The sequence below is a fragment of the Chionomys nivalis genome, chromosome 2 (genome assembly GCF_950005125.1).
Source record: "Chionomys nivalis chromosome 2, mChiNiv1.1, whole genome shotgun sequence".
NCBI lineage: Eukaryota > Metazoa > Chordata > Mammalia > Rodentia > Cricetidae > Chionomys > Chionomys nivalis.
Genome location: NC_080087.1, coordinates 78,465,470 through 78,490,037, shown reverse-complemented (window position 1 = coordinate 78,490,037; position 24,568 = coordinate 78,465,470). Strand labels below are relative to the sequence as shown.

The 24,568-nt window shown below is 43.3% G+C and overlaps 1 protein-coding gene across 1 annotated transcript; it reads left to right on the top strand.

Annotated features, from left to right (window-relative positions):
- Positions 1 to 1,180: 1,180 nt before the first annotated feature.
- On the top strand, positions 1,181 to 24,245 carry LOC130861981 (cytochrome P450 2B1-like). Its single transcript, XM_057751352.1, has 9 exons — positions 1,181 to 1,351; positions 6,893 to 7,055; positions 7,192 to 7,341; positions 9,904 to 10,064; positions 10,785 to 10,961; positions 11,409 to 11,550; positions 13,373 to 13,560; positions 13,732 to 13,873; positions 24,064 to 24,245. Exons 1-9 carry the CDS (start codon positions 1,181 to 1,183, stop codon positions 24,243 to 24,245), a joined length of 1,476 nt encoding a protein of 491 aa, XP_057607335.1.
- Positions 24,246 to 24,568: the final 323 nt, after the last annotated feature.

Genomic DNA, 24,568 nt, shown 5'->3' with positions numbered 1-24,568 from the left:
TTGTAGATTAGGATGGTGCCTCTTCATAGCAATAGAAAAGTAATTGAGGCACCAGGCAACTGCTCTACCACTATGGTGCATCACCCAATCTTTTAAGGATTTATTTGGACATAGGGTCTTGCTAAGTTACTTAGGCAATAGTTGATGCAGAATCTCAGCTTTCCTAATGCAGAGATGAGAAGCAAGGGTGGCCATGCCCCACCTTAGGCCAACCTTTCTTAATAAGACTTCACTTCTCTTTACTGGAGATAGAGATGGAGTGGGAGAGGGGAAGCAGCATCCTTCTTGTGAAGTTCAGCCAATGCCTGTCTGATGTTGGCAGCAGAGTTATACTTCAGCAATTCAGGAAGGAAAAAGGTCAGGAAACCATGGTGATTTCATGCATTGCATCTGTTTCTCTCTGACTTTGTCAAGGTGTCAGAATAGACTTGAATGACCCCAGGACATTTGTCCTGCCAAGCGGGTGATCTGGTACTGAACTTGCATCATTATTTTAATGCAGGATTCCCAGTGGGAGCCATGAACTGCATTTCATACAGTAGCTGTCATAATCTTCACATTTTGGGGGAGATATATTGCCTTGACCTACTAATAGAAGTACATACACATTAAAAACCTCTTTCTTAGGCCACACAGTGGATTAGAACATCAGCCTGGGATACAGAGGGAGACCTTGTCTAAGACAAACAAACAAAGAGACCAACATCCAAATGTATTTTGATATGGGACTCCCCTCTGTATGCTGTGAGTGCAACTGGTTAATAAAGGACTGTCCTGGGCCACATAAACACAGAACTTCACATTCATATTAGAAATGACTTTTTATATATAAAGCATACAGTAAATATGCACAGGGCCATGTCAGAGAAAATAAACAGACAGAACTGAGCTGGCATATGTATACTCACCCTCAGAAACTGAGACTCATTATTCCCTATGCCCTTTTGTCCTGTGTATCTCTTTCATGGTGCTCTTGCCAACATCTAGGTTGAAGGTAAGAAGATTGGGAGTGAGCAGGTCACCAACAGCCCAATCAGGAAGTATGGTACTCACACTCCTGGACAGTGAGGAGACCAGGAGGTGGGAACAGCTAAAGTTGCTCAACTGGGTGGAGATCCAGATCCAGCATAAAAGTCCTGCTGGAGTATGCAGTGAAGTGGACGGTGCTCAGACGAGGACCATGGATCCCAGTGTCCTGCTCCTCCTCGCTCTCCTTGTGGGCTTCTTACTACTCATGGTCTGGGGCTACCCAAAGTCCCGTGGCCACCTTCCACCAGGACCCCGTCCCCTGCCCCTCTTGGGAAACCTCCTTCAGATGGACAGAAGAGGCTTCCTCTACTCCTTTATTCAGGTAAGACATGCCCACAGCCTATGCCATATGGGATTAGCCCCATGTTTGCTCCTGAAGATCACTCATTTGGGTGAAGAAGGAACTCCTTCCAGGCAGTAGGGTCAGGTGAGAACATCGGTGAGTGAAAGGGGAGGTGCTGGTTGGTGGTGGATGGTGCTCAGGTTGACAGGTGTGTCCTCGCTGTGGGACAGTGTGAGACTCTGTGCTTGGAGTGTGAAGCATATTGGGGTGTCATGGCATGCACCAAGGGCTTACAGTTTTCCTATCTGATGTTCCTTTGTTACAAAAGAGAAAGAAAAGTTTCACAGGCATCCATATATCAGGTTTTCTTCTGCCAACACCAGGGATTAGCCTGCTGTATTCAGGAACAAAGGGGAGGAGAGGAAGACCAAGAGGTGGGGTAGGAAGGGAGTGCTTATCAGTTATAAACAAAAGGATCATCCAAGGAACCAACCCTGGCATCATCTTTACCAATCTTCACATGCAAGATTTCATGTTTAATTCTCACTTGTTTATTAATAATCACTAAACATCTTTGGCTCCACTTCCCATTTAGAGTTCTAATTTAGTGACAGCAATCCCAACTCTTGCTACCCCTTGGATTTTAATATATCACCCACTTGGTCCAATGGTGTATTCATTTGTTTATCATTTTTTATTGTTTTAAGAGAAGATTATCCTCATTTCTCAGGCTAATGATATTTCTGAGTTAACATCTCACATACTGGATTTAAAGATGTGTGGTACACCTAGGCGCAAGTGTTTTAAAAACGGGCTTCCCATATGTTGGAAAGGTCAAGTTAACATCATGTTTATATTTTATTCTTTATGTTTGTTTGTTTATTTGGTTGGTTCGCTTTGTTGTTGTTATTTTCTTTTTCTTTCTTTCTGGGTTTTTTTCTTTTTTATCTTTTTTTTTGAGACAGGGTTTCTCTGTGAAACAGTCCTGGCTGTCCTGTCACTCACTCTGTAGAGAGACTCAAACTCATCAAGATCCACCTACCTCTGACTTCTGAGTGCTGGGATTAATTTTTATTCCTTGAAAGTCTAATTCATTCATTTCTCATTTTCCTCTCCTCTTCTCTGTGTCAAAGGCCCCTCTTACTTGGAGGTAACTATGGTTGCCTGAGTGAGTACGGATGTAGGGGCAATTGAATTGAAGGTGAGCAACTTATGAACAGCTACATCACTGAAGAAAGTGGCACTTCCCCCAGCATACTTAACTGCCCAGAGACTCGCAGGGAGGGCTGGTGACATCCTGTCTTGATAGCATGACATGCTGCATCTTTTCCCTATAGGGATAGTCATCATGTCCTGCAAACAAGGTTCCCAGGGATTGGCAATGTGCACTGGTCAGGGAATTCCTACCCTCTACAGAACTCCTTAAAGAACTGTCAAATCTATAATCCAATGGATGTGGCAGTCTGGGAGTTGAGCTGACTTCCTAACTGTCAGGAGATAAGACTCTGTTTGTAGATGTAGAATAAACTCATAAAACTCAACTACACAAGTTATCTGCTCATTTGGGTGATATTGTATACAAGCAAAACAATAAGGTGTAGGAAAAAGCTGCTTGTTGGTTCCTGGCTGCTCAGCCCCAAAATAATCACACAGAAACTGTATTAATTAAATTACTGCTTGGCCCATTAGGTATAACTTCTTATTGGCTAACTCTTCCATCTTAGTTTAACCCATTACTAGTAATGTGTGTATCGCCACAAGGCTGTGGTTTACTGGCTAAAGTTCCCAGTGTCTGTCTCCAGAGGCTCTATGGCTTCTCCCTAACTCTCCCTTCTTCCTCCCAGCATTCAGTTTTAGTTTTCCCCACCTAGATCTGTTCTATCTTATCATGGGCTTAAGACAGTTTCTTTATTAACCTATGGTATTCACAGCATACAGAGGAGAATCCCACATCAATAAGAATTTTAAGATTGGTTGAGAGTTCAAACAGACTTACATAGAAGGCAGGACTTGAACAAATCACAGCGACATTCTAGAATGATGACAGGTACAGAAAAGAAGTTATTCCTGAGCAGCAACTGGTACTAGGGAAAAAGAAGAGCCAGGAGGATAAGGTCACAGTGTGACAGGGGAGAGGTAGGCATTGAATCTATAGGTCATTAAAATGAACTGGCTTGGTGTGAGCCAAAGATGGTAAGAACTGAAGTGATTCAACTAAGCAGGCAAGAGAAAAATCTCTCATGTCTTTATCTCTTTTCTGTTGCTACCACAAAATTACAGGGATGAGTTCTTTATAAACTAAAGGTTTATCCTGCTCAAAATTGTGCAGTGCGACAGTCTAAGATCAAGCAGTCCATTCTTCCACTTTCTAGTGAGAACCCTTCTTTTGTGTCACAGTACAAGAAACCTGTCACATTCAGAAGTGGCTAATCATGTGGAGTACCTTTGTTTAATAATACTCCATTCTCTGAGAACCCAGTCCTCTTGTGAGATCAGCATTAACATAATGTATGGATTAGCTGCAAAGACCCAGTGCCTCTCACTAGGTTCCAGCTCCCAAGAGCTCTGACACTTCTCAACACGTCCATATTGGGGCTAAATCAACAGCAGAGCATCAGTGAAGGCATAGCACATGAAACAGGCAAGAGGAAAGAGCAGCTGGTCCAGACAGGTGCTTCTGGATGCCAAGTGGAGGTGATGTCCTGTGGTGAACCCCAGACACAACCAGCTCGGCTCTCTCAAGTGTGTCGTGGATGAGCCTGGACCCTGACTCAAATCCAGCTGCTGAAGGCTGTGTCAGCTCCATAAGTCCAAACCATGTGCAGCTGGCAAGCCCTCTGGAATGTTTCTTAAAAATTTTTCTGGTGGCTCAAAAAGCTGAGATTTTTTTCTAGGCATCTGTGTTGATGTAAGATGGTTTTGTGGGCTTTAATCATGGTGTGTCTGTTACAAAGACTGAGTCTTAATGATGACATTCTTTTGGCCAGTAGTAGAGACACAAAAAGGAGGTGAACCATCAAAGCTACTAATAAGATTAGAAATCGCCAGTATTCTACAGTGTCACAATAACAATTTTTTTAATAAACAAACTCTATTATTGCTACCTGGGGAATCAGTGTCCCAAAGCACAGGGCTCCAAATGAATCCATGGTATTGGCATGACCTAAGATTTATCTATCCAAGGGTACTAGGGAGAAAGGCACTCACACTATCTCAATGGTTTCCTTCTTTATTCTCTATTCTTCTTGTCTTCTGTCTACTGCACACCTTTTTCTCTGGCTAATATAACCCAGAAAACTTCTCGGTTACATTCCACATTTCAATTGAACGATTATAAGAGATTTAGATCAAACCATGTTTTTTATTGCCTTTTCATGATTAAAAACAAAGTCGTTCTGGTGTCCCACCTACATTTACATCTAAGTAACTTGTTAGATTAACAGAACAGGAGCAAGCAGGAAGTATTTTATCTCAGGCAAATCTTTTGTTTGAAGATTGCACATTGTGATTACAAAGAAAGCAGCAATCGTTCTACTATTTATCTTGATGGACGATTTTATAAGGAATCTTAAAGGAATCACAAACCTAAACTTTTATGCATGAAAACTAGTCAGTTGTACTTTAAATCTTTAGGGTGCATATCCACCCATCAATAGTTTCTCAGGACATCGAGGACAGGAACGAGTATAAAGAGTTAACCATCACCTTTGATCACCAACCAACGCTAGCCAGGAAAGTGTGTCAGCCAGCAACAGTTGGGCTGCCTTGTGTTTTTTACCCTAACCTAGTGAATCTGCAACTCAGCTCTGTGCCCTTGTGAACATAATATTGTTTTCTGGGGCTTTTCATCATGAGGCTGTTATCAAAACATATGATTTAACCTGAAATTGTTTTAAATGTTTGTTTTAGCTAATGATGCACACAGAAACTTGAGACTGTGTCTTTTAGCATCAACATAAAAGGAATTGAGCAAGCCTGGCTCCTGGGACTCAATTGTTTCTCTTTATCGTTAGCTTGACCTATGATCTCTACAGCTACACAACTGAAACTCATAGGTGTTGTGGATGTCACAGCTCAGGTGTGTGGGTTCACATGGGTCTGTGAAATGAAGACTCAGAGACACCTTAAGAATGAATTTAGCCTTTCTTGGCTACAGGCGGGTCAGTCTCTCTAGAGAACCTTCAATATTCAACATTCAGGACTAACCCTTCAGGACTCAACCTTCAGGAACGACTGTTTTCCCTTTGCCCAGGGCTCCTTTATTGTTCTCCAATTTTCACCTAGCGAGTACATGTCCATATCCTCACAACATCCTGACTGGGCCTCTAAAGAGATGATGCAAAAGAAATTGCCTGATTCAAGGGGAACCACAGTTTTCTGTGTTTCCTTCTAACCAAGATTTGCATAAGCTTTGTACCCTTGGGAAACTCTCAGACAGAGGGGAGCAAGAGAAACAATAGGTTAATTGCTAACAGAAGGTGGATACAGCTAGGTGCTAGCTCTCTGGAGCTGAACAGATGTAGCCCAGCAGAAATGCTGTCACATATAGGCCCTAGCTCTGCCACATTCCCTTATATTTACTTTCTTCCTCAACACTGTTATCATTGTTATATCAATTAGACAGTACAGTTTACACTTGTTTTGTGTAGCATTAACTTGACAAGTTTAACTTACACCGTTATTATGATCTGAGGCTTTTTAGTTCACTGTTGCATAAGATTCCATGTTGTGGCCCCATCTAAAAACATAAATGCATCAACATCAAAAATATGCAGAGCTTTTTCTTAGCATTGTCCCCTAAAAAACCCTGGTCACTAGCCATTTTCACAGCCTTTCATTTCTATTAGCTGCAGTGCCATCTAGAGAGAGTAAAAGTTACAAAAGTACAAGGGAGGGTTGTTTGCAAACCCCTCACCATGCTTCTCAAGGACTCTCAGCACTGGAGGGTTGTCATGTTCCTGGAATCAATTCCCTGTAGATGCCCTGATGGTTGCATTGCCAGGCATTATCCCAACTGTCCATACTGCAGTCATGACTCACATTCAGGACCACGACTAGGTGACTATCACTTTCCTTCCCATGTAACCCAGTGGGTGGGTCAGGGCCGTTCTCTTGAATGTTGTCAGGAGGCATTGGACAGGCTGAAGCTGGACCACAGGAAGCATTGTTCAGCTGGCTAGACTGAAGGATATGGGCATGGAACTAATGCACATCTTCATCCATATCTGTATCTATTATTTTTGAGGTACAGTCATCTGTAGGTGCGACTGGCTTCAAACTGGATGTGCAGACAAGGATGACTACTGATTCTCCGGTCTCTACTTCTCTTGTGCCAGAATTATAAACAAGTGTTGCCCTGTCTCCCTACTCTACAGTGCTGGTGTCCTGATTAGGAAATCCAACCAATCAGTGCAGACCCTGCTTGTGTGGTGAATTAACCTTCACCTCTTAGGTCCTCAGGAGAGGAAGGGTGGCCAGGGGAGGGGCACCTACTTACCCGTCTGTGTCTAGGTGTTTTCACAGTGTAACAACAACGTCTGCACTGACTAACCACAACCCTCGTGCCCTTATGCTTGGCAGCTTCGAGAAAAATATGGAGACGTGTTCACAGTGCACCTGGGACCGAGGCCCGTGGTCATGCTGTGTGGGACAGAGGCCATAAAGGAGGCTCTGGTGGACCAAGCTGAGGCTTTCTCTGGCCGGGCGATAATAGCTTTGTTTGAGCCAGTTGTACAGACATATGGTGAGATACGGGACAGGGTGAAGTGGCAGATGTGGACCGGGAAGATGTGAGTGAGAGGTGGAGCCCGAGCTGTGGGGAAGGACTCAGGGTCTTTAATCTTCCACTGTAACCACCCATGCTTCACCTATGTTCCTAGGTTTGGTCTTTGCCAGCGGCGAGCGCTGGAAAACACTTCGCCGCTTCTCTCTGGCCACCATGAAGGACTTAGGAATGGGCAAGCGGAGTGTGGAGGGGCGGATTCAGGAGGAGGCCCGATGTCTGGTGGAGGAGCTGCGGAAATACCAGGGTGAGTACAAGAGAATGGGCAGAAAGGAAGATGGTGACACAGGGACCTGAGTGTAGTGCCAAAAAATAGGAAGAGACATACAAGAATATAGAAACAAAATGGCAGACAGATAGACAGACAGACACACACACACACACACATACACGCATACACACACAGAGATAAACATACACACACATACACAGAGGGAGAGAGACACAAAAGACACACTGAGTTTGGAGATGAGGAAATTAAGAGAGAGGTGGGAAGAGAGAATCACAAGGGCAGAAAAGAAATGTGAGGTATTTTGGTTCCAAAATAACTCAGAAACACGTACTGCCCATGGTGGTCACTTCTCTTCAGAAAATCAATCTGTGAATTAACTTTCTTTGTCAGTTGGGTAGGACTGGTGGACACACATCCTCTCAGAACTCAAAAGGTGAAGCAAGATGACTTAGTTCAAGGCCAGTCCTGTCTACAATGTGAGGTCCTGCCTTTGATGTGGCTGTGGCTGAGTTATGGAGAGCTTACAGCCCCACATACAGTGGGCATGGTCCTGCATGTTTGTAATCCCAGCACTCCAGAGGTGGAGGCAGGAGGCTGAGATTTCCAAGTTCCTCTTCTACTGCACAAAGTCTTCAGGACCATTTTGACTTAATCATTATAATTGCCGCCATCCCTGCCCCCCTCCACGGTCTTCTCAAAGGCAAACACAGACCTTTAGTTGATGAAGGGAACAGAGCAGGAGGACCTGCAGACATGGCCTAAACAGGGAACTCTGTTTTCTTCCTTGTGAGTGTGCTATTGAGCCCCAGAGAGCACAGAGGCTCATGGGAGTTTGATTTTGGTAAAAATCAGAGGTAGTCTGAGGTTATTTTAAGTTTGTTGTATCAAGGGCACATTGGTAACAAGACTGTTGCTTGCACCTCCATTTCTTTACACGGGGTATTTATTTGTCATTTCTTATTGACCTTTTCCTGGAGATCTGGGAGGTCAGTGCGGAGGTGGGGAGGGAAGAAAGGTGCAGAGGGTGAAAAAAATGATGGGAGAAAGAAGTCAGTGATGGAGGGACCCAGAGGAAGAGAAACAAGCTGAGAATGAAGCTAAAAGGGGATTGAGAGTGAAGGTCTGAACCCCAGGAAAGTATCCTCATAGGGTCAGAGACCACAGACAAGCCAGCCCACGTGTGAAGGGCAACAATGGCCAAAGACTGCTGTACTGACAATAGGCTTCCAACTGCCAGCGTCCGTGACTGAACATGGCACACAAAGGCTACAGGCAGCAGTGGATGATGGTTTCTAGAACACCACAGAGCTCAGAAGTCAGAGAAAAGAGAGGTGGAGGAAGTCGGAGAAGTGATGGAGGAAGTCACAGAATGGATGGAGGAAATCAGAGAAGGGATGAAGGAAGTCAGAGAGGGATGAAGGAAGTCAGAGAAGGGATGAAGGAAGTCAGAGAAGGGATGGAGGAAGTCAGAGAAGAAATGAAGGAAGTCAGAGAAGGGATGGAGGAAGTCACAGAATGGATGGAGGAAGTCAGAGAAGGGATGAAGGAAGTCAGAGAAGGGATAGAGGAAGTCAGAGAGGGATGGAGGAAGTCAGAGAAGGGAAGGAGGAAGTCAGAAGGGATGGAGGAAGTCAGAGAAGGGATGAAGGAAGTCAGAGAAGAAATGGAGGAAGTCAGAGGAGGGATGGAGGAAGTCAGAGAAGGGATGGAGGAAGTCAGAGAAAGGATGGAGGAAGTCAGAGAAGGGAAGGAGGAAGTCAGAGAAGGGATGAAGGAAGTCAGAGAAGGGATGGAGGAAGTCAGAGAAGGGATGGAGGAAGTCAGAGAAGGGATGGAGGAAGTCAGAGAAGGGATGAAGGAAGTCAGAGAAGGGATGAAGGAAGTCAGAGAAGAAATGGAGGAAGTCAGAGGAGGGATGGAGGAAGTCAGAGAAGGGATGGAGGAAGTCAGAGAAGGGATGAAGGAAGTCAGAGAAGGGAAGGAGTAAGTCAGAGAAGGGATGGAGGAAGTCAGAGAAGGGATGGAGGAAGTCAGAGAAGGGTTGGAGGAAGTCAGAGAAGGGATGGAGGAAGTCAGAGAAGGGATGGAGGAAGTCAGAGAAGGGATGGAGGAAGACAGGCAGATAGGCATGGACTGTCCAGGGCTTGTAATTGACACAGCCACCCCTGAACTCTTCTGTGCACCATTCCTGCCAATGGGAGTTAGCTATCAGTTCAGAGTGACGTCTTCCTGGGAGGAGGAGCAGGTGCAGATTGACTGCACTCACTCTATATCTTGTTCCTAGCATCCTAATTGCAGCCATGTTGCAGCCATGATTAGCTGAGTTTCCTTAGTGAAGGTACATCCCTTTCTGTATATAGAAATAGCATCCCATATTCTGTACAGTACCGAGGGAGTTAAATAAAGGGATGCATGCATCTCTGAGTGAAGAGCCCACACTCTTATGTGCACCATATGTGATAATGTGTTTCTCTCATTGTGCAGTGAGTGGTGGGGATGACTTTACAGAGATGGGGCTGAAGCCAAATACTCCCCTAATTCTGTATTCCTTGTCTCTTGTCCTGTATTCTCCTTCAGGAGCCCCCCTGGACCCCAGTTTCCTCTTCCAGTGCATCACAGCCAACATCATCTGCTCCATTGTCTTTGGAGAGCGCTTTGATTACAAAGATCGCCAGTTCCTGCGCCTGTTGGACCTGTTCTCTCAGATCATCTCAGCCATCAGCTCATTCCATGGTCAGGTCAGTAGGTGGGAAGGGAGGAGCATTGAAGGCAGAGGAAACAAAGGCTGCTTTGTGAGTGAAGAAGGCAGAGTCTTAGGGCTGGAAGAAGGGCAGAGAAAACATGGAAAAGCAAGGAGCCTGTGACCTGGAGGGATGGAAGGAAGAAAGGAGGAACAGAAGGAGAGAGGGATGTTGAGCAAGGTGGAGAGACCTGAATGCAGAAATACAGAGCCATCCAGACATGAGAAAATGATGACGTGGGGGATACAGCTGCTACTTAGAGGACAGAGGACACAGTATTTCATGCATGAGTCCTTGAGTTCATCCCCAGGAATTGGTGGTGTACAAAACATGAAATTCCAGCATTTTGGTGTTAGAGACTGGGATATTAGAAATTTGGGCTGATCCTAGGCTACATGTTGAATTTAAAGCCTGTCTGGCATTAATGTGTTCAAAAAACAATACCCCACAAATTAAGACAAATTAAGACAAAACAGCAAGGGGGATTCGGAGAGAGAGCAGAGAAGAGAAAAAGGGAGATACAGAGAATGTAAACTGAAGGTTAGAGACTGATTTAAAGACATGTGTATGGTATGCATGTAGGAGAGGTGTGTGTTTGTGTGTGTGTATGTGTGTGTGTGTGTGTGTTCCTTCATGACGTCTGTGGATCTAGGAGCACTGCCCAATTCCTGAGACCTGATAACTCATTGTGACCTTCTGGGCCCTTCTTTCTTGCAGATGTTTGAGCTCTATTCGGGTTTCCTGAAGTTCTTTACTGGAATTCACAAACAAATGTACAAAAATTTGCATGAAGTCCTTGAATACATTGGCCACAGTGTGGAGAAGCACCGGGAAACCTTGGACCCCAACAATCCAAGAGACTTCATCGATACCTACCTTATACGCATGGAGAAGGTAAGTCTTGTGCGAATGAGAGGGGATGGCTGAGAGTGAAGGCTAAGGATGTGAGCAGAGGAAAAGGGGGCAGAGGATGGGGAGGAGAGACAGGAAATGGAGTGGAGGAGATGCAGAAGCATCTGGAAAATGATGAAAATAAAAGGAGAAGAAAATGTGATAGGGAGAAAGAAGGCTGGGGAAGAAACACAGGGCAAGGGACAAAAAGCAGAAAAGACTACAGAGGAAGATAGAGCCTGGGAGACAAACCATGCTAAACTAAGAGAGAGCACAGTAGAGAGAGAAGACAGAGCAGAGACCAAGTGGCATTGTTGAGGACTGAGAAATGCCATGTGGTCCAGATAGTGAGACAGAAGGACAGTTCCCAGGATGTGTGTGCCTCTCCCTGCAAGTCTCCAGGTACCCCTGACCTCCCCCACCCCCCTTCTCTCTCCCATCTGAAACCAGGAAAAGTCCAACCAACACTCGGAGTTCCATCATCAGAACCTCATTATCTCTGTGATTTCTCTCTTCTTTGCTGGCACCGAGACCAGCAGCACCACGCTCTGCTTTGGTTTCCTGTTCATGATCAAATACCCCCATGTTGCAGGTGAGTCACAGGCAGACAATTGGGGAAGTTTCTAACTCCTTCTTTTCTGCAGAGGTTTATGTGGATGAGAAAGACATGGGCCTCTTACATTTAAAGCTCTGAAAGCTTTGGTCAACTTCTAACCTAAAGCAGTGCTGTGGGTGGTGTGTGAATGAACACTCAGCTGGTCCATTTCCATTGTTTTCTGCTATAACTTAAAGGTTGGATCATCTGTCCTTCCTTCCTTCGTTCCTTCATTCTTTTTTCCCTTCCTTCCTTCCTTCCTTCCTTCCTTCCTTCCTTCCTTCCTTCCTTCCTTCCTTCCTTCTTTCCTTTCTTCCTTCCTTCCTTCCTTCCTTCCTTCCTTCCTTCCTTCCTTTCTTCTCTATTTCTTTCTGTCTTTGCATCTGTCAGATATTCACCCATCTTTCTTCATCCACCTCTTCATCTATTTACCCATTCCATTCTTGTTCCAACCATTATCTAAACATACATATATTCATTTTTCCATTCATTTTTTATCTACATACCTGTTCACCCACACATGTAATTTTCTGTTCATCTTCTCTATACCCACAGATTATTAATCCTTGAATCTTTCATCTCTAGTTGACTTAATGACATATTTAATTCATTTATTTGGATGAATCAGTTTGTGAGTTTTATTCTTTATCATAGCTAGTTGATCAGGCTCTCTGTCATTGATTCATTGGTTCATTCATATGCAAATCTTTTCATTTCTTATTCCTTCCCAATGGCCTTTGAATTCACCATTCATGTGTCCATCTATTCTTCCATGTATCTATTTAATAATTCATTCATTTATCTGTGATTTGTTCATCATTCAACACAACTACCTGTTTATTCCTGTATTTGCTCATTTATTCATCCACATATTTGCTTGATGTTTGGTTAGTTGCATTCATTGATTTATTTGTGTATGCTCCATTTTGTGCAGTGGGTCTCCCCTGCACATTCACATGGGTTCTGATGTTAAAGCCAGGCTGTCAGGATGGAAATCAATGCATTTTCTGACTGAGCCCTTTCATTGGCCATCATATTACCAATGTGTTCATAATCCATGTTCAGTTATACACAGGTTAATTTACTTTCCTTTTATTTCTGAGTTGATAGCCTTATATTGTTTGCCTGTATTTTTAATTTTTTAAACTAATGTTCATTGCTATTTTGTCTGCATATATGTCTTTGTGAGTGTGTTGTTCCACTGGACCCGGAGTCACAGACAGTGTGAGCTGCCATGAGGGTGCTAGAAAGTGAACCTGGGTTCTCTAGAAGAGCAGCCAGTGCTCGAAGCACTGAGAAATCTCTCTATCCCCCTGGATTTTGAAATATAAGTTCCATGCAAGAACTCTCTCTCTCTCTCTCTCTCTCTCTCTCTCTCTCTCTCTCTCTCTCTCTGTGTGTGTGTGTGTGTGTGTGTGTTTGTGTGTGTGGTGTGTGTCTGTCTCTCTCTCTGTTGCACAAGAACACAATATATAACATTACATTTCAAATGCAGAAAATTCTTACCATCCAGCCCTCACTCAGACTGATAGATGAAAAGAGTCCTTTGCTATGGGTTTTCCTTTTCTCTCTTTTATGAGCAAAGCTGGAGCTTGGGAGAGAGCCTCTAACATGGCTCTAAGCGTGGCTGAAGAGACAGGTGCCTAAGAGAAGTGCAGGTATGGATGTCCAAGAGTACAACAAGAGTACAGTGTGTCTTTCTCAACAGAGTCTCCTGGCTCTGCACTGCCCTAAGGTATTGCTTACAGTAAACAGGGTCCCTGTGCATTGCCTTCGTGAAGGGGGCAAGCATTGTCTGCTGTCTCCCTTTTCTGTGCAGAGAAAGTCCAAAAGGAAATCGATCAGGTGATTGGCTCACAACGCCCACCAACCCTTGATGACCGCAACAAAATGCCCTACACTGAGGCTGTCATTCGTGAGATCCAGAGATTTGCAGATATTCTCCCGATTGGAGTGCCTCACAAAGTCACCAAAGACACTTTGTTCCGAGGATACATGCTCCCCAAGGTGAGACCAGCTGCGATTCCACATCTTTATGCCATGGTCATTCTCCACTCTCCCAGTGACCACCCTAGGCCTGTTTGTGGTTTCCCAGCATTCTGTGACTCTCTAAGGACTAACAGTCTGCTATGGGAGCCAGGGTATGCTAATATCATTGCCTCTCACAATGTCTCCTAGAACACTGAAGTGTACCCCATCCTGAGTGCAGCTCTCCATGACCCACGGTACTTTGAACAACCAGATGCCTTCAATCCTGACCACTTCCTGGATGCCAGTGGGGCTCTGAAGAAAATTGAAGCTTTTATGCCCTTCTCTATAGGTGAGACTGACCTGTGCTTCATTTCCCAGACACTAGAGGGCAGGCTCATCCTCCAGGATACAGTCAGGACTAGGTGCAGTCTATCCTAGCTGGGAACTCATTCCACCTGGCTACTGTCCCAGGAGGGGTCTCTTTAACTAAAGGTGCTCCTGCTCAGGAGGATTTTGGAGAGGTATTGTAAAACCTCTAAACCTAAGCATATTCATTCTTTTTTTTTCTTTAATTTTATTATGAGGGGAGAACCTTTTTTTATTATTTTTTTATTTATTTTATTCTTTTTTAATTAAAATTTCCGCCTCCTCCCTGTTTCCCATTTCCCTCCCCATCCTCCCACACATTGTCCCCTTCCCCTCTCCCCACTCTTCTCCCCCTCCCCCCACTCCATTCCCCCTCCCTCTCGATACAGAAGAGCAGTCCAAATTCCCTGCCCTGCCGGAAGTCCAAGGTCCTCCCACTTCTATCTAGGTCCAGGAAGGTGAGCATCCAAACAGGCTAGGCTCCCACAAAGCCAGTTCATGTATTAGGATGGAAACCTAGTGCCATTGTCCTTGGCTTCTCATCAGCCTTCATTGTCCGCCATGTTCAGAGAGTCCGGTTTCATCCCATGCTTATTCAGTCCCAGTCCAGCTGGCCTTGGTGAGCTCCCAATAGATCAGTTCCACTGTCACATGGGTGGGTGCACCCCTCGTGATCCTGACTTCCTTGCTCATGTTCTCCCTCCTTCTGCTCCTCATTTGGACCTTAAGAGCTCAGTCCGTTGCTCCAAATTGGGTCTCTGTCTCTATCTCGATCCATCGCCAGATGAAGGTTCTAAGGTGATATGCAAGATATTCATCAGTATAGGATAGGGTCATTTCAGGTCTGACAGAGGAGAACAATGGATGTTCACAGAGAATACAATGAGCTAAGTGCACAACCAGGTTCTTCCCACTGCTCCCAGCAGTAAACAGCAGATTAATTAATAGAGAGGAAGGGAAGACAGATATTCTCAAGTCAGGACGTTCGGCTTGTCTTCAAAGGCAATACAGCAATGCCCACGTAAAGTCCTCAAAAGAGCAGAAGACAGTTCCTCCACTTTAAAAAGTGCAATGAACAAATTATTCATCCATTGTTTTCCCGTTGCATCAAATCCATCAGTTCTGTCTTTTCCTATTAGACATTTGTTTATTTATTTCTTCCTTTCCTTTTATTAAAAATAGATTCTTTCCTCATACAATATATGCTGATTACAGTTTCCCCTTCCCTCTCCTCCTCCCAGTCCCTCTCCACCTTCCCTCCCTCCAGGATCCATCCCTTTCTGTCTCTCATTAGAAAAGAACAGGCTTCTAAGTGATAACAACCAAACATGATGAAATTAAATAGAAGATAAAACAAAAACCATCACTTGAATGACTACAGAAAAAGTAGAGCCCACGAGAAGGCATGAGAACCAGAGACCCACTCATTCGCACACTCTGGAATCCACGGAAACACTAAACTGAAAGCTATAAGATGTGCACAGAGGACCTGGTGCAGACCCGAGCAGGCCCTGTGCCTGCTGCCTCAGTCTGAGTTCATATGAGCTTTGATCAGTGGGTTCAGAGCCTTGTTCTCTTGGTGTCCTGCATCCCCTCCGACTCTTACCCTCTTTCTGCCTCCTCTTCCTCTGGGTGCTCTGAGCTCTGTGGGAAGGGTTTTGACAAAGACATTCCATTTAGAGCTTTGTGTTCCAAGGTTTCTCTCTCTGTGAAACATCTGGCTGTCTCTCTGAATTTGTTTTTATCTGCTGCAGGAGGAAGCTTCTCTGGCGATGGCTGAATAAGGAGGGCTCTGATCTATGTAGCAGAATATCTTCAGGGGTCATTTTGTTGTTACTTTTATTTTTCTTTTTGAGCTGTAGCATTTATATCCTAGTCCCTGGTTCCTGGTCACTAAAGCAATGTCGCATATTCAAACCATACATTGGATAATTACTCCCACAATGCACTGCATTGTGCCACTGTTGAGCACTAGTATTTCGTACAGGCAGGATAGCATGGTTCATCAAAGGTTTTGTGGTTGGATTGGTGTATACATTTCTCATTTGGTAGCCTGTAGAATACTTCCTATACCTAAGATGCCAGAACACAGGGGTGAAGGTTCTATATAGGCCCCAGCTAGATGTTTCCAGTCCAGTGAGTTGTGTGGGAATTGTCTTCAGCAATGAGGCCTTGCTGTCAGTTTGTTGAATCAACCTATCGTCCTGGATAAAGCCTTGGGTTGTTTGGGGTTTTCCATGGGATCTCTTTAGTCAGAAACAATCGAATGGAGCCCAGTCCTGGAATTAGAAGCTTCATTTAGTGAGAAGAGATGGCCAGTTGGGACCATGTATCTCTCAGTATTTGGAGACTTCATTCAGATTGCCTTTCTGTAGTTTAGGAAGTTTCTACTATACTGGGTTTCCACAACAGGACTCAATGCCCCTCAATGCTAACTGTCTCTCCCCACACCCTATCCCTCAATCCCATCTCTCCTCCCTCCTGGACCTCCCATTCCTGTCCCTTCTGATGCCCCTAGTACACCCATGAACTCTATTCTATTTCCCCTTCCCAGGGAGATTTATATTCCTCCTAGGACTTTTGTCTGTATCTAACCATTCTGGGTCTTTGGATTGTAGCTTGGTTATCATTTATTTAATGACTAATATTCACCTATAAGTGAATACATGCCGTGTTTATGTTTTGGGGTCTGGGCTACCTCACTCAGGATTCTTTTCTAGTTCCACCCCTTTGCCTGAATTTTCATGATACTGTTTGTTTTGTTTTGTTTTTTAAAAAAACATCCAAATAATACTCCATTGTACAAATGTAACACATTTTATTCATCCTTCTGTTGAGGAACATGAAGTTTGTTACCAATTCTGGCTTCTATGAATAGAGCAGGATTGAGCATGGTTGAGCAAGTGCCTCTGTGGTAGGATTAAGCATCCTTTGGGTATATGCCCAGGAGTGCTATAGCTGGGTCTGGAGAGAGGTTAATTCCTAATTTTTTGGGACCTTCCAAGCTGATTTCCATAGTGGCAGTATAAGTTTGCATTCCCACCCGCAGTGGAGGGGTGTTCCCCTTACTCCACATCCTCTCCAGCATATGTTGTCACTTGTGTTATTGATCCTAGACATTCTGAAGGTGTAAGATGGAATCTCCAAATCATTATGATTAATATTTCCCAGATGACTAAAGCTGCTGAACATTTCTTTAAATGTTTCTCAGCCATATGAGTTTGCTCTATTGAGAACTCTCTGTTGAGATCTGTATGCTATTTTTACATTGGATTATCTCGTTTTTTATATCTAATTTCCTGAGTTCAATATAGTTTGGATATTAGTCCTTTATTTGATGTAGAGGTGGTAATAATGTTTCCCATTTTGTAGCTGCCACTTTTATACAAGTGATGGTGAACTTCACCTTGCAAAAGTTTTTTAGTTTCATGAGTTCCCAGTTTTAATTGTTGATCTTAGTGTCTGTGCTATTCTTGTTCTGTTCAGGAAGTCATCACGGGTGTCAATTACTTCAAATCTATTCCCCACTTTTTCTCTATTATGCTCAGTGTATCTGGTTTTATGTTAAGGTTTTGATCCATCTGAAGTTGGGTTGTATGCAGTGTGATAAGTATGGACCTATTTGCATTTCCTTACATGGAGTCATCCAATTTGACCAGCACCATTTGTTGAGGATGTTGTCTTTTTTCCTAGTGTGTATTTCTGGCTTCTTTTGAAGGATGTTGTTTTTGCTATGCTAATCCTACTGATTCATCAGCATAAGAGATCTTTTCATGTCTTCTCCAATTCTTTTATTGCGCAAGCCTTTCACTTGCTTGGTTAGAGTAACCCCAGGATATTTATATTATGGGAAGCTATTGTCAAAGGTGTTTCCCTGGGTTCTTTCTCAGTGCGTTTTTCATTTGTGTGTAACTGGTGTTTGTGAGTTAATTTTGTGTCCAGCTAATTTGCTGAAAGTGTTTATCAGCTATAGGAATTACCTAGTGGAAATTTTTGGGACACACACACAATCATATATATCATCTGATAATAAGTTTACTTTGACTTCTTCCTTTTCAATTTGTATGCCCTTGGTCTCCTTCAGTTGTATTATTACTTTAGCCTAGACTTCAAGTATTCTACTGAATAGATATGGAGATTTTAGACAACATTGTCTTGTTCTGAATTTTAGTGGAATTGCTTTGAGTTCCTCTCTATTTAAGTTGATGTGGGCTGTAGGCATGCTGTAAACTGTCTTTGTTATGTGTAGGTATGTCCCTTGTATCTCTGTACTCTCTAGTACATTTATCATGAAGAGGCATTCGTTATTGTCAAAGTCTTTTCTGCATCTAATAAGATGAGCACATGAATTTTCTCCCTTTCAGTTTGTTTGTATTTATTAATGTTTCATATATTGAACCATCCTGGATCTCTGGAATGAAACCTTTGATCATGGTGGATGAACTTTTTGTTGTGTTCTTGGATTTGGCTTGCAAGTATTTTATAGAGTATTTTTGCCTTTATAAGGCAAATTGGTCTGTGATTCTCTTTCTTTTTGATTTGGGTATCAGGGTAACTGTTGTCTCATAAAATGAAATGGACAATATCATTTGTGTTTCTTATTTTGTGGAATAATTTGAGGAGTATTGACATAAACTCCTCTTTGAAAGTCTGATAGAATTCGGTGTTGAAACTCTCTGTCCCTGGGCTTGCTTTTTGTTTTTGTTTTTTCTTTTTGTTTTTCTTTTCAGGGGTTGAGAGGTTGAATATTGGGAGAATTTCAGTGACTGTTTCAATTTCTCTAGGGATTATAGGTCTGTTTAAATTCCTTATTTGATCTTGATTTCACTTTGGTAAGTAGTACCTATCAAGAAAATATCCATTTCATTTAGATTTTCCAGTTTTGTGGAATACAAGTTTTTTAAGTATGTCCTTTAAATTCTCTGATTTCCTCGGTGTCTCTTATGTCTCACCTTTTGCTTCTGAATTTATTAATTTGTACAATATTTGTCCACCTTTTCATTTAGATAAGGGTTTATCAAGCATATTGATTTACTCTAAGAACTAATTCTTTGTTTCTTTGTATTGCCTTTTTGCTCCTATTTTATCGATTTCAATCTGGAGTTTGATTATTTCTAGCCATCTGCTCCTTTTGGGTGTGACTTCTTTTTGTTTTAGAGCAGTGGTCCTCACCCTTCCTAATTGTGTGGCCCTTTTATAACATCAGTTAGCTCCAGCATTTCTCTGTTTAGTTTTTGTCTGGATGACCTGTCTATTGATGAGTGTGGAGTGTTGAATTCTCCCACTGTCAGTGTTTGAGGGTCAATAGTGATTTAAGCTGTAGTACTTTTCTTTTGCAAACTTTAGTGTCCTTGTGTTTGGGGCACAGATGGTTAGAATTTAAATGTGCTCTTGGTGGATTTTTCCTCTGATGAGTATGTAGTGTGCTTCCCTGTGTCTTCTGATTAGATTTAACTCTAATTTGTTAGATGTTAAAATAGCTACAGCAGTCTGCTCCTCAGGTCCATTTGCTTGGAATGTCTTTTTTTAGCCCCTTAACCTGAGGTAATGTCCTTGATGTTAAGGTGCTTTTCTTGGATGCAGCAGAAGGATGGATCAATTTTTACATCCATTCTGCTAGGTTTTTTTTCAGTTGGGAAATTGAGACCATTGATGTTGAGAGATATCAATGACCTTTGATTGTTGATTCCTGTTATTTCCTTGTTGTTATTGTTGTTGTTGTTATTAGTGGCAGTATTTGTTTGTGGTTTTCTACTTTTAATTTTGGTGGTTTGGATTATTTTATTCCCTGTGCTTTCTTGTATGCAGGTAATATTTTCCGATTGGAGCTTTCTTTGAGCACTTTCTTTAGGGATAAATTTTTAGATAAATATTGTTTAAATTTTTTTATCTATGGTGATCATCAAAAGGTCTGCTGTTTATTGTAGTCTGGACTGCTATCTGGTTTCTTTTTTTTTTCTTTCTTTTTTTTTTTAATCTGCAGCACTTCTATCTGGGCCCTTATGGCTTTTAGTGTCTCCATTTAGAAGCCAGGCTTAATTCTAATAGGTTTACCTTTATATGCTGCTTGGTCTTTTTGCTTTGAAACTTTTAAAAATCTTTGCCTGTTCTGTACATTAGTGTGTTAATGGGTCTTTTCTTTCTGGCCCAATCTATTTGGTTTTCTATATGATTCTTGTACCTTTATAGACATCTCCTTCAGATTAGGAAAATTTTCTTTATGATTTTGCAGAAAGTATTTTCTGGTCCTTTGAGCTGGGGTTCTTTTCCTTCTTCTAGTCTTTTTTTTTTTTTTTTTTTTTTTTTTTTTTTTTTAAGATGTGGTCTTTTCACAGTATTCCTGATTTCTAGGATTTTTTTCTGTCATGAGTTTTTCAAACTTAACATTTTCTTTGGCTGATATATGTATTTCTTCTATCATATCTTCAGGGCCTGAGAATCTTTCTTCCATCTTCCTGGTGAAGCAGGCTATGTAGTTCCTCTTCTAACTCATAAATTTTTCGTTTCCAGAATTCCCCCATTTGGGTTTTCTTACTTGTTTCTATTTCTATTTTCAGGTCTTAAACACTGTGTTTTCCTGGATTTCTTTAAGGGATTTAAATTTTCCTCTTTAAGGCCCTCTACCACCATCAGAAGGCAGTGATAAGATCTTTCCTTGGGCTGCAGCTATGCGGGATGCCCAGGGTCAACTGTGGCAGGGCTGCTGGGCTCGCATGGATTCACATTGTCCTGACTGTTACTGATTGTGTTTTTATGCTGGCATCCAGGAATCTGGTTTTGGGGTGATTATAGGTCTAGGTGTCAATTTCCGGGTTTGTCTTTGTTGGGTGGATGTTTGGTTTCTTGGTTTCTGGGTTTTAGGTGAGCATGATGGCTGTGTGTTGCCATAGGAAGCTTTCTTTGGACCTGTTTCCCTGTCCTGCCAAGCTGGTGTGTCCCAGGGAATGCCTGCTGGTATTGGAGGCTGGGATAATGGGATGAGCTGCGAGGAGGATTGGAGGATAAAATCTTTGTGATTGATTGGGGATGGGGCCAGGGAGGCCAGGGAGATCACACTAGGCATTCTGCTGCAGAGTTGGAGGTGAGATGGGGACAGTGGGGGTGGATCTGGAGAATCAGAAGGAGAGGCATGGATTCTCTGTCAGCCTACCTGCTTCCCTGGTCAGAGTGGCCTTTGGGTTAGTAAGGGGTGTCTTATGGGGAATATCAGGGAAATCCAAAGAGATGGGGAGTGTGGGTATGGAAGGCTGCAGCAAAGGTTATGTTGCAGAGGTGGGGTGAGGACTGGGGTTTGGGTCTTGGGGAACAGAGGGAGAGGTGAAGATCTGCAGTCAGCCTACCTGGATCCAGGGCAGGAGTGGCCTGTGGGTTAGCAGAGAGAGTGCAAATTGTTTTTCTTAGGGAACAACAACAAGAACAAATGACATCATCTATAAACTGCCATGAGCTTGTAAGGTCTTGAGAGTAGGGAGGGATTTATCTGTGAGCACTGGGGAGATGAAGCATGTCCTGACACACCTGTCTGTATTAAATACTCATTGGCTTGTTAAACTCTAAGAGAGATCAAAATTACTAGCATTTATTTTTTCCAAGAACCCATTCATGATAGGCAAACTCCTGAACTAGAGAAAGGTCAGAGTTATAGCACCCCTCAGTGTCTGTAGACCAGAGGGAACTGTGCATGGTCACACAGCTTGATGGGTTTCATATCTTCTTTTGCCTTACTTGACCATGCTGAGGTTGTTGGCAGCCTGGAGCAGCTCAACTGCTGTGAGTACTGAGATTGGTTCTTCACTGGAAGAACATAATCTCAAATTAGTGTGTTGTTCAGTTGCCTGCATTTAGTTAGTTTGTTACATACAGAAGCGTCCTCTGGCAAAATTTAATTCAGTTGAATGGACTCTATGGGATGTAAACATAGAAACTTTGTGTTCAGGTTTCTTATCTATTAGAGAAAGAAAGGCTCTAGAAACAATTGGCTGGCTTTTAGTTGCCTCCCACCACCCTCATGCTAGGGGTGGAGCCCAGGGCTGTGTGTTACCAAGGTAAGCAAGTTCTCTTCCAAAGAGCACACACCAGCCTCCTCCTTGTGCATTCTAGAGATGCTCTCCTGATGAGCACATCTGTCCTCATCCCCTCACAGAGGGATTTAAGGCAAGTGTTCTCCTGCTGAACCATGTCTCCTCTCGGAATTGTCTAGCCCTAGGTGCCAAAAGACTTCAGTGTCCCTGGGCTCAGCCCTGCTCCTGAATTGTTCATATGACTGTCCCCAGAGTAGAGAGGCAGAAATGTGAAAAATAAACTGAGACAAATCAATGATAGAGAGGTATGGATATTAAGACAGATTCCAATAAAGAGAGATGCACAGAGACACAAGGAAGCTACAATAGGATATGTGTGGTAGGAATCAGAGCATGGACATGAGAGAAAAGAAGATTGGTAAAGAACCATATGTGATGATGTAAGTCAGGAAGAGAGGAAGGGGACAAAAAAGGGAGGGGGAGAAAGGCACAACTAGAAAGAGACCAAGAAGCAGGAGGGAAGACACAGAAGGAAGACATGACAAGGTGTCCTTGGACAAAAAAACAGGAGGGGCCGAGATGCTATCTAGGGAGTTTTGAAAGACACAAATGGTTGGAAGACATCAAAAGACTAATAATAGCGATATGTAGAGACACAGGTTCAGGTAGGTTGCCATTGGCGGAAAGAAAAAAGTAAAGAGAGAGAGACAAAATTGGTTGGAGCCAAAGAGACATAAATGGCGCCACGTATGGAAACTTTGTGTTGATTGAGATAAGCCATTAAAAGCTGCTCTGGAAAAATTAGTTCACAAAATCAGTCCTAGGAAAATCATCTCAGAGACCTCTCCATGAATTTCTAAGCTCATATCACCTAAATTCTGAAAAGGTGGGGCCTAAGCTGGGAAGGTGCTTTCCCTACATACTCCTACACAGGCCTGATTTCCCAACAGTTGGAGGGCATAGGGGTTGCTGGGAATCCCTCCTCTACCTGGAGACCTGAGGCAGCCAGTTGCAGAGTAAGAATCACTGAGGTACAGGCAGGTGGTGGAGCCTCTGCCTGGAAGTTCAGGCTCCCTTGCTCTGTGCTGCGTCATACCCAAGGAGAAAAACCAGCAAGGATTAATTATACCCCTGTGAATGTGGTGGGTGCCATGGATCCCGCATTATGTGCTTCTGCCCATTCTCTATTGTACGAACAATTGTATTTGAATCTCAATATGTACTTTCTGCTGTGTGTGACCTTGGACCATGAAAAGAAACATGCAGTTCCTTTTACGGAGCCTACAATCAAATTACTCTCAGTAGCCCTGACTAGTCAGAATTTCCTTCCTCATTGTTGAAGTTCATTGATCTCAAGCTGAAGAAGAAATGGGAGCAGGGGGTGTGCGGATGAGAGACAGAGGAGTCAGAGTCAGGGGACAGACAGAAAGCTCTTGCAATGTATTCCATCATCTTCCTGCCGTGATCTCCCAAGTGCTGCACTTGCAGGCATGTGCCTCCATGCCTGGCTCATATAGGACCCTTGATATCATCCAGTTGTTGATCTAAGAATCTTTGTAAAGAGCACCTTCACCCTCAGGGCAGCCAAGGAGAGGAGGACCAATCTCCCCACATGAGAAAGGAGTGAACATTGCAGATGTTACATTATACATGTTTACACATACACGTTTGTTCCTACTCTATTGTGCTCTTACAATTCTGAAACAAAGGACTCTGATAATAAACAAAACCTAGAAATCTGTCAGAAATTACCATCTGTCATCCACCAACTATTTGTCTTGCATTTTATGATTGAATTATTGCATATATGTTTGCATGCATATACATGTGCTCTATGGAGGGTATGTATATGTTTATGACAGAGGAAAGACTGTAGGGGTTTGTTCTCTCCTTGCAACATGTGTGTCCAGGGGGTGAACGCATGTCCTCAGCAGTGATGGCAGATACCTTCCATGCTAAGAAATCTCACTAGCCCTTACACCAATTGTTTAAGGCTTTGTGAAACTCTTACTAGTCTCAGTTGAATTGTAGGTTGAGGGTCAAACTCATTCTTCTCCATTGCAATAGGAGAGTTGTCTGGGTTTAGGGAAGGGACAGTCTGAAGGTTGTATACTGTCCTGGGACTCACATGGCTCATTCTCTGTGCCCACAGGAAAGCGCAATTGTCTTGGCGAAGGAATTGCCCGCAACGAATTGTTCCTTTTCTTCACCACCATCCTCCAGAACTTCTCTGTGTCCAGTCCTGTGGCTCCTAAGGACATTGATCTCAGGCCCAAGGAGAGTGGCATTACCAATGTGGCTCCAACATACCAGATCTGCTTCTTGGCCCGCTGACTGGGCTGAGATGGCCAGGTGTCCCCACTCCTGTTGAGAATGGCCACATCTTTCTTCCTGCTGCCATCTAGACTGTAGGTCACTGCTCATATCCTTCAACATTACTGCAGCTTCTGCAAAGCTCTGAGGTGTGTTCTTCTGCCCTGAGAATGACATGGAGAAATCAATCACTGTCTTTCTTGATGTGTGAACTGAGAGACTTCTGGAGGCCACATCTCATGCTGAGTCTGTTCCTTACTGCACCCAGCAACCACAGTTTCCACGTAGATACTTCTGGTGCTCAATGAAACAATCTAATGAATGCCGGAGGTCATGTCAAAGGA

What these genes read in the sequence shown, in the direction of transcription:
- LOC130861981 (XM_057751352.1), top strand. Translation starts at nt 1,181, where the DNA reads ATGGATCCCAGTGTCCTGCTCCTCCTCGCTCTCCTTGTGGGCTTCTTA. An exon ending in GGAGCTGCGGAAATACCAGG is followed by an intron (nt 7,342 to 9,903) that starts GTGAGTACAAGA and finishes ATTCTCCTTCAG; the next exon opens with GAGCCCCCCTGGACCCCAGT. An exon ending in GAGGATACATGCTCCCCAAG is followed by an intron (nt 13,561 to 13,731) that starts GTGAGACCAGCT and finishes AATGTCTCCTAG; the next exon opens with AACACTGAAGTGTACCCCAT.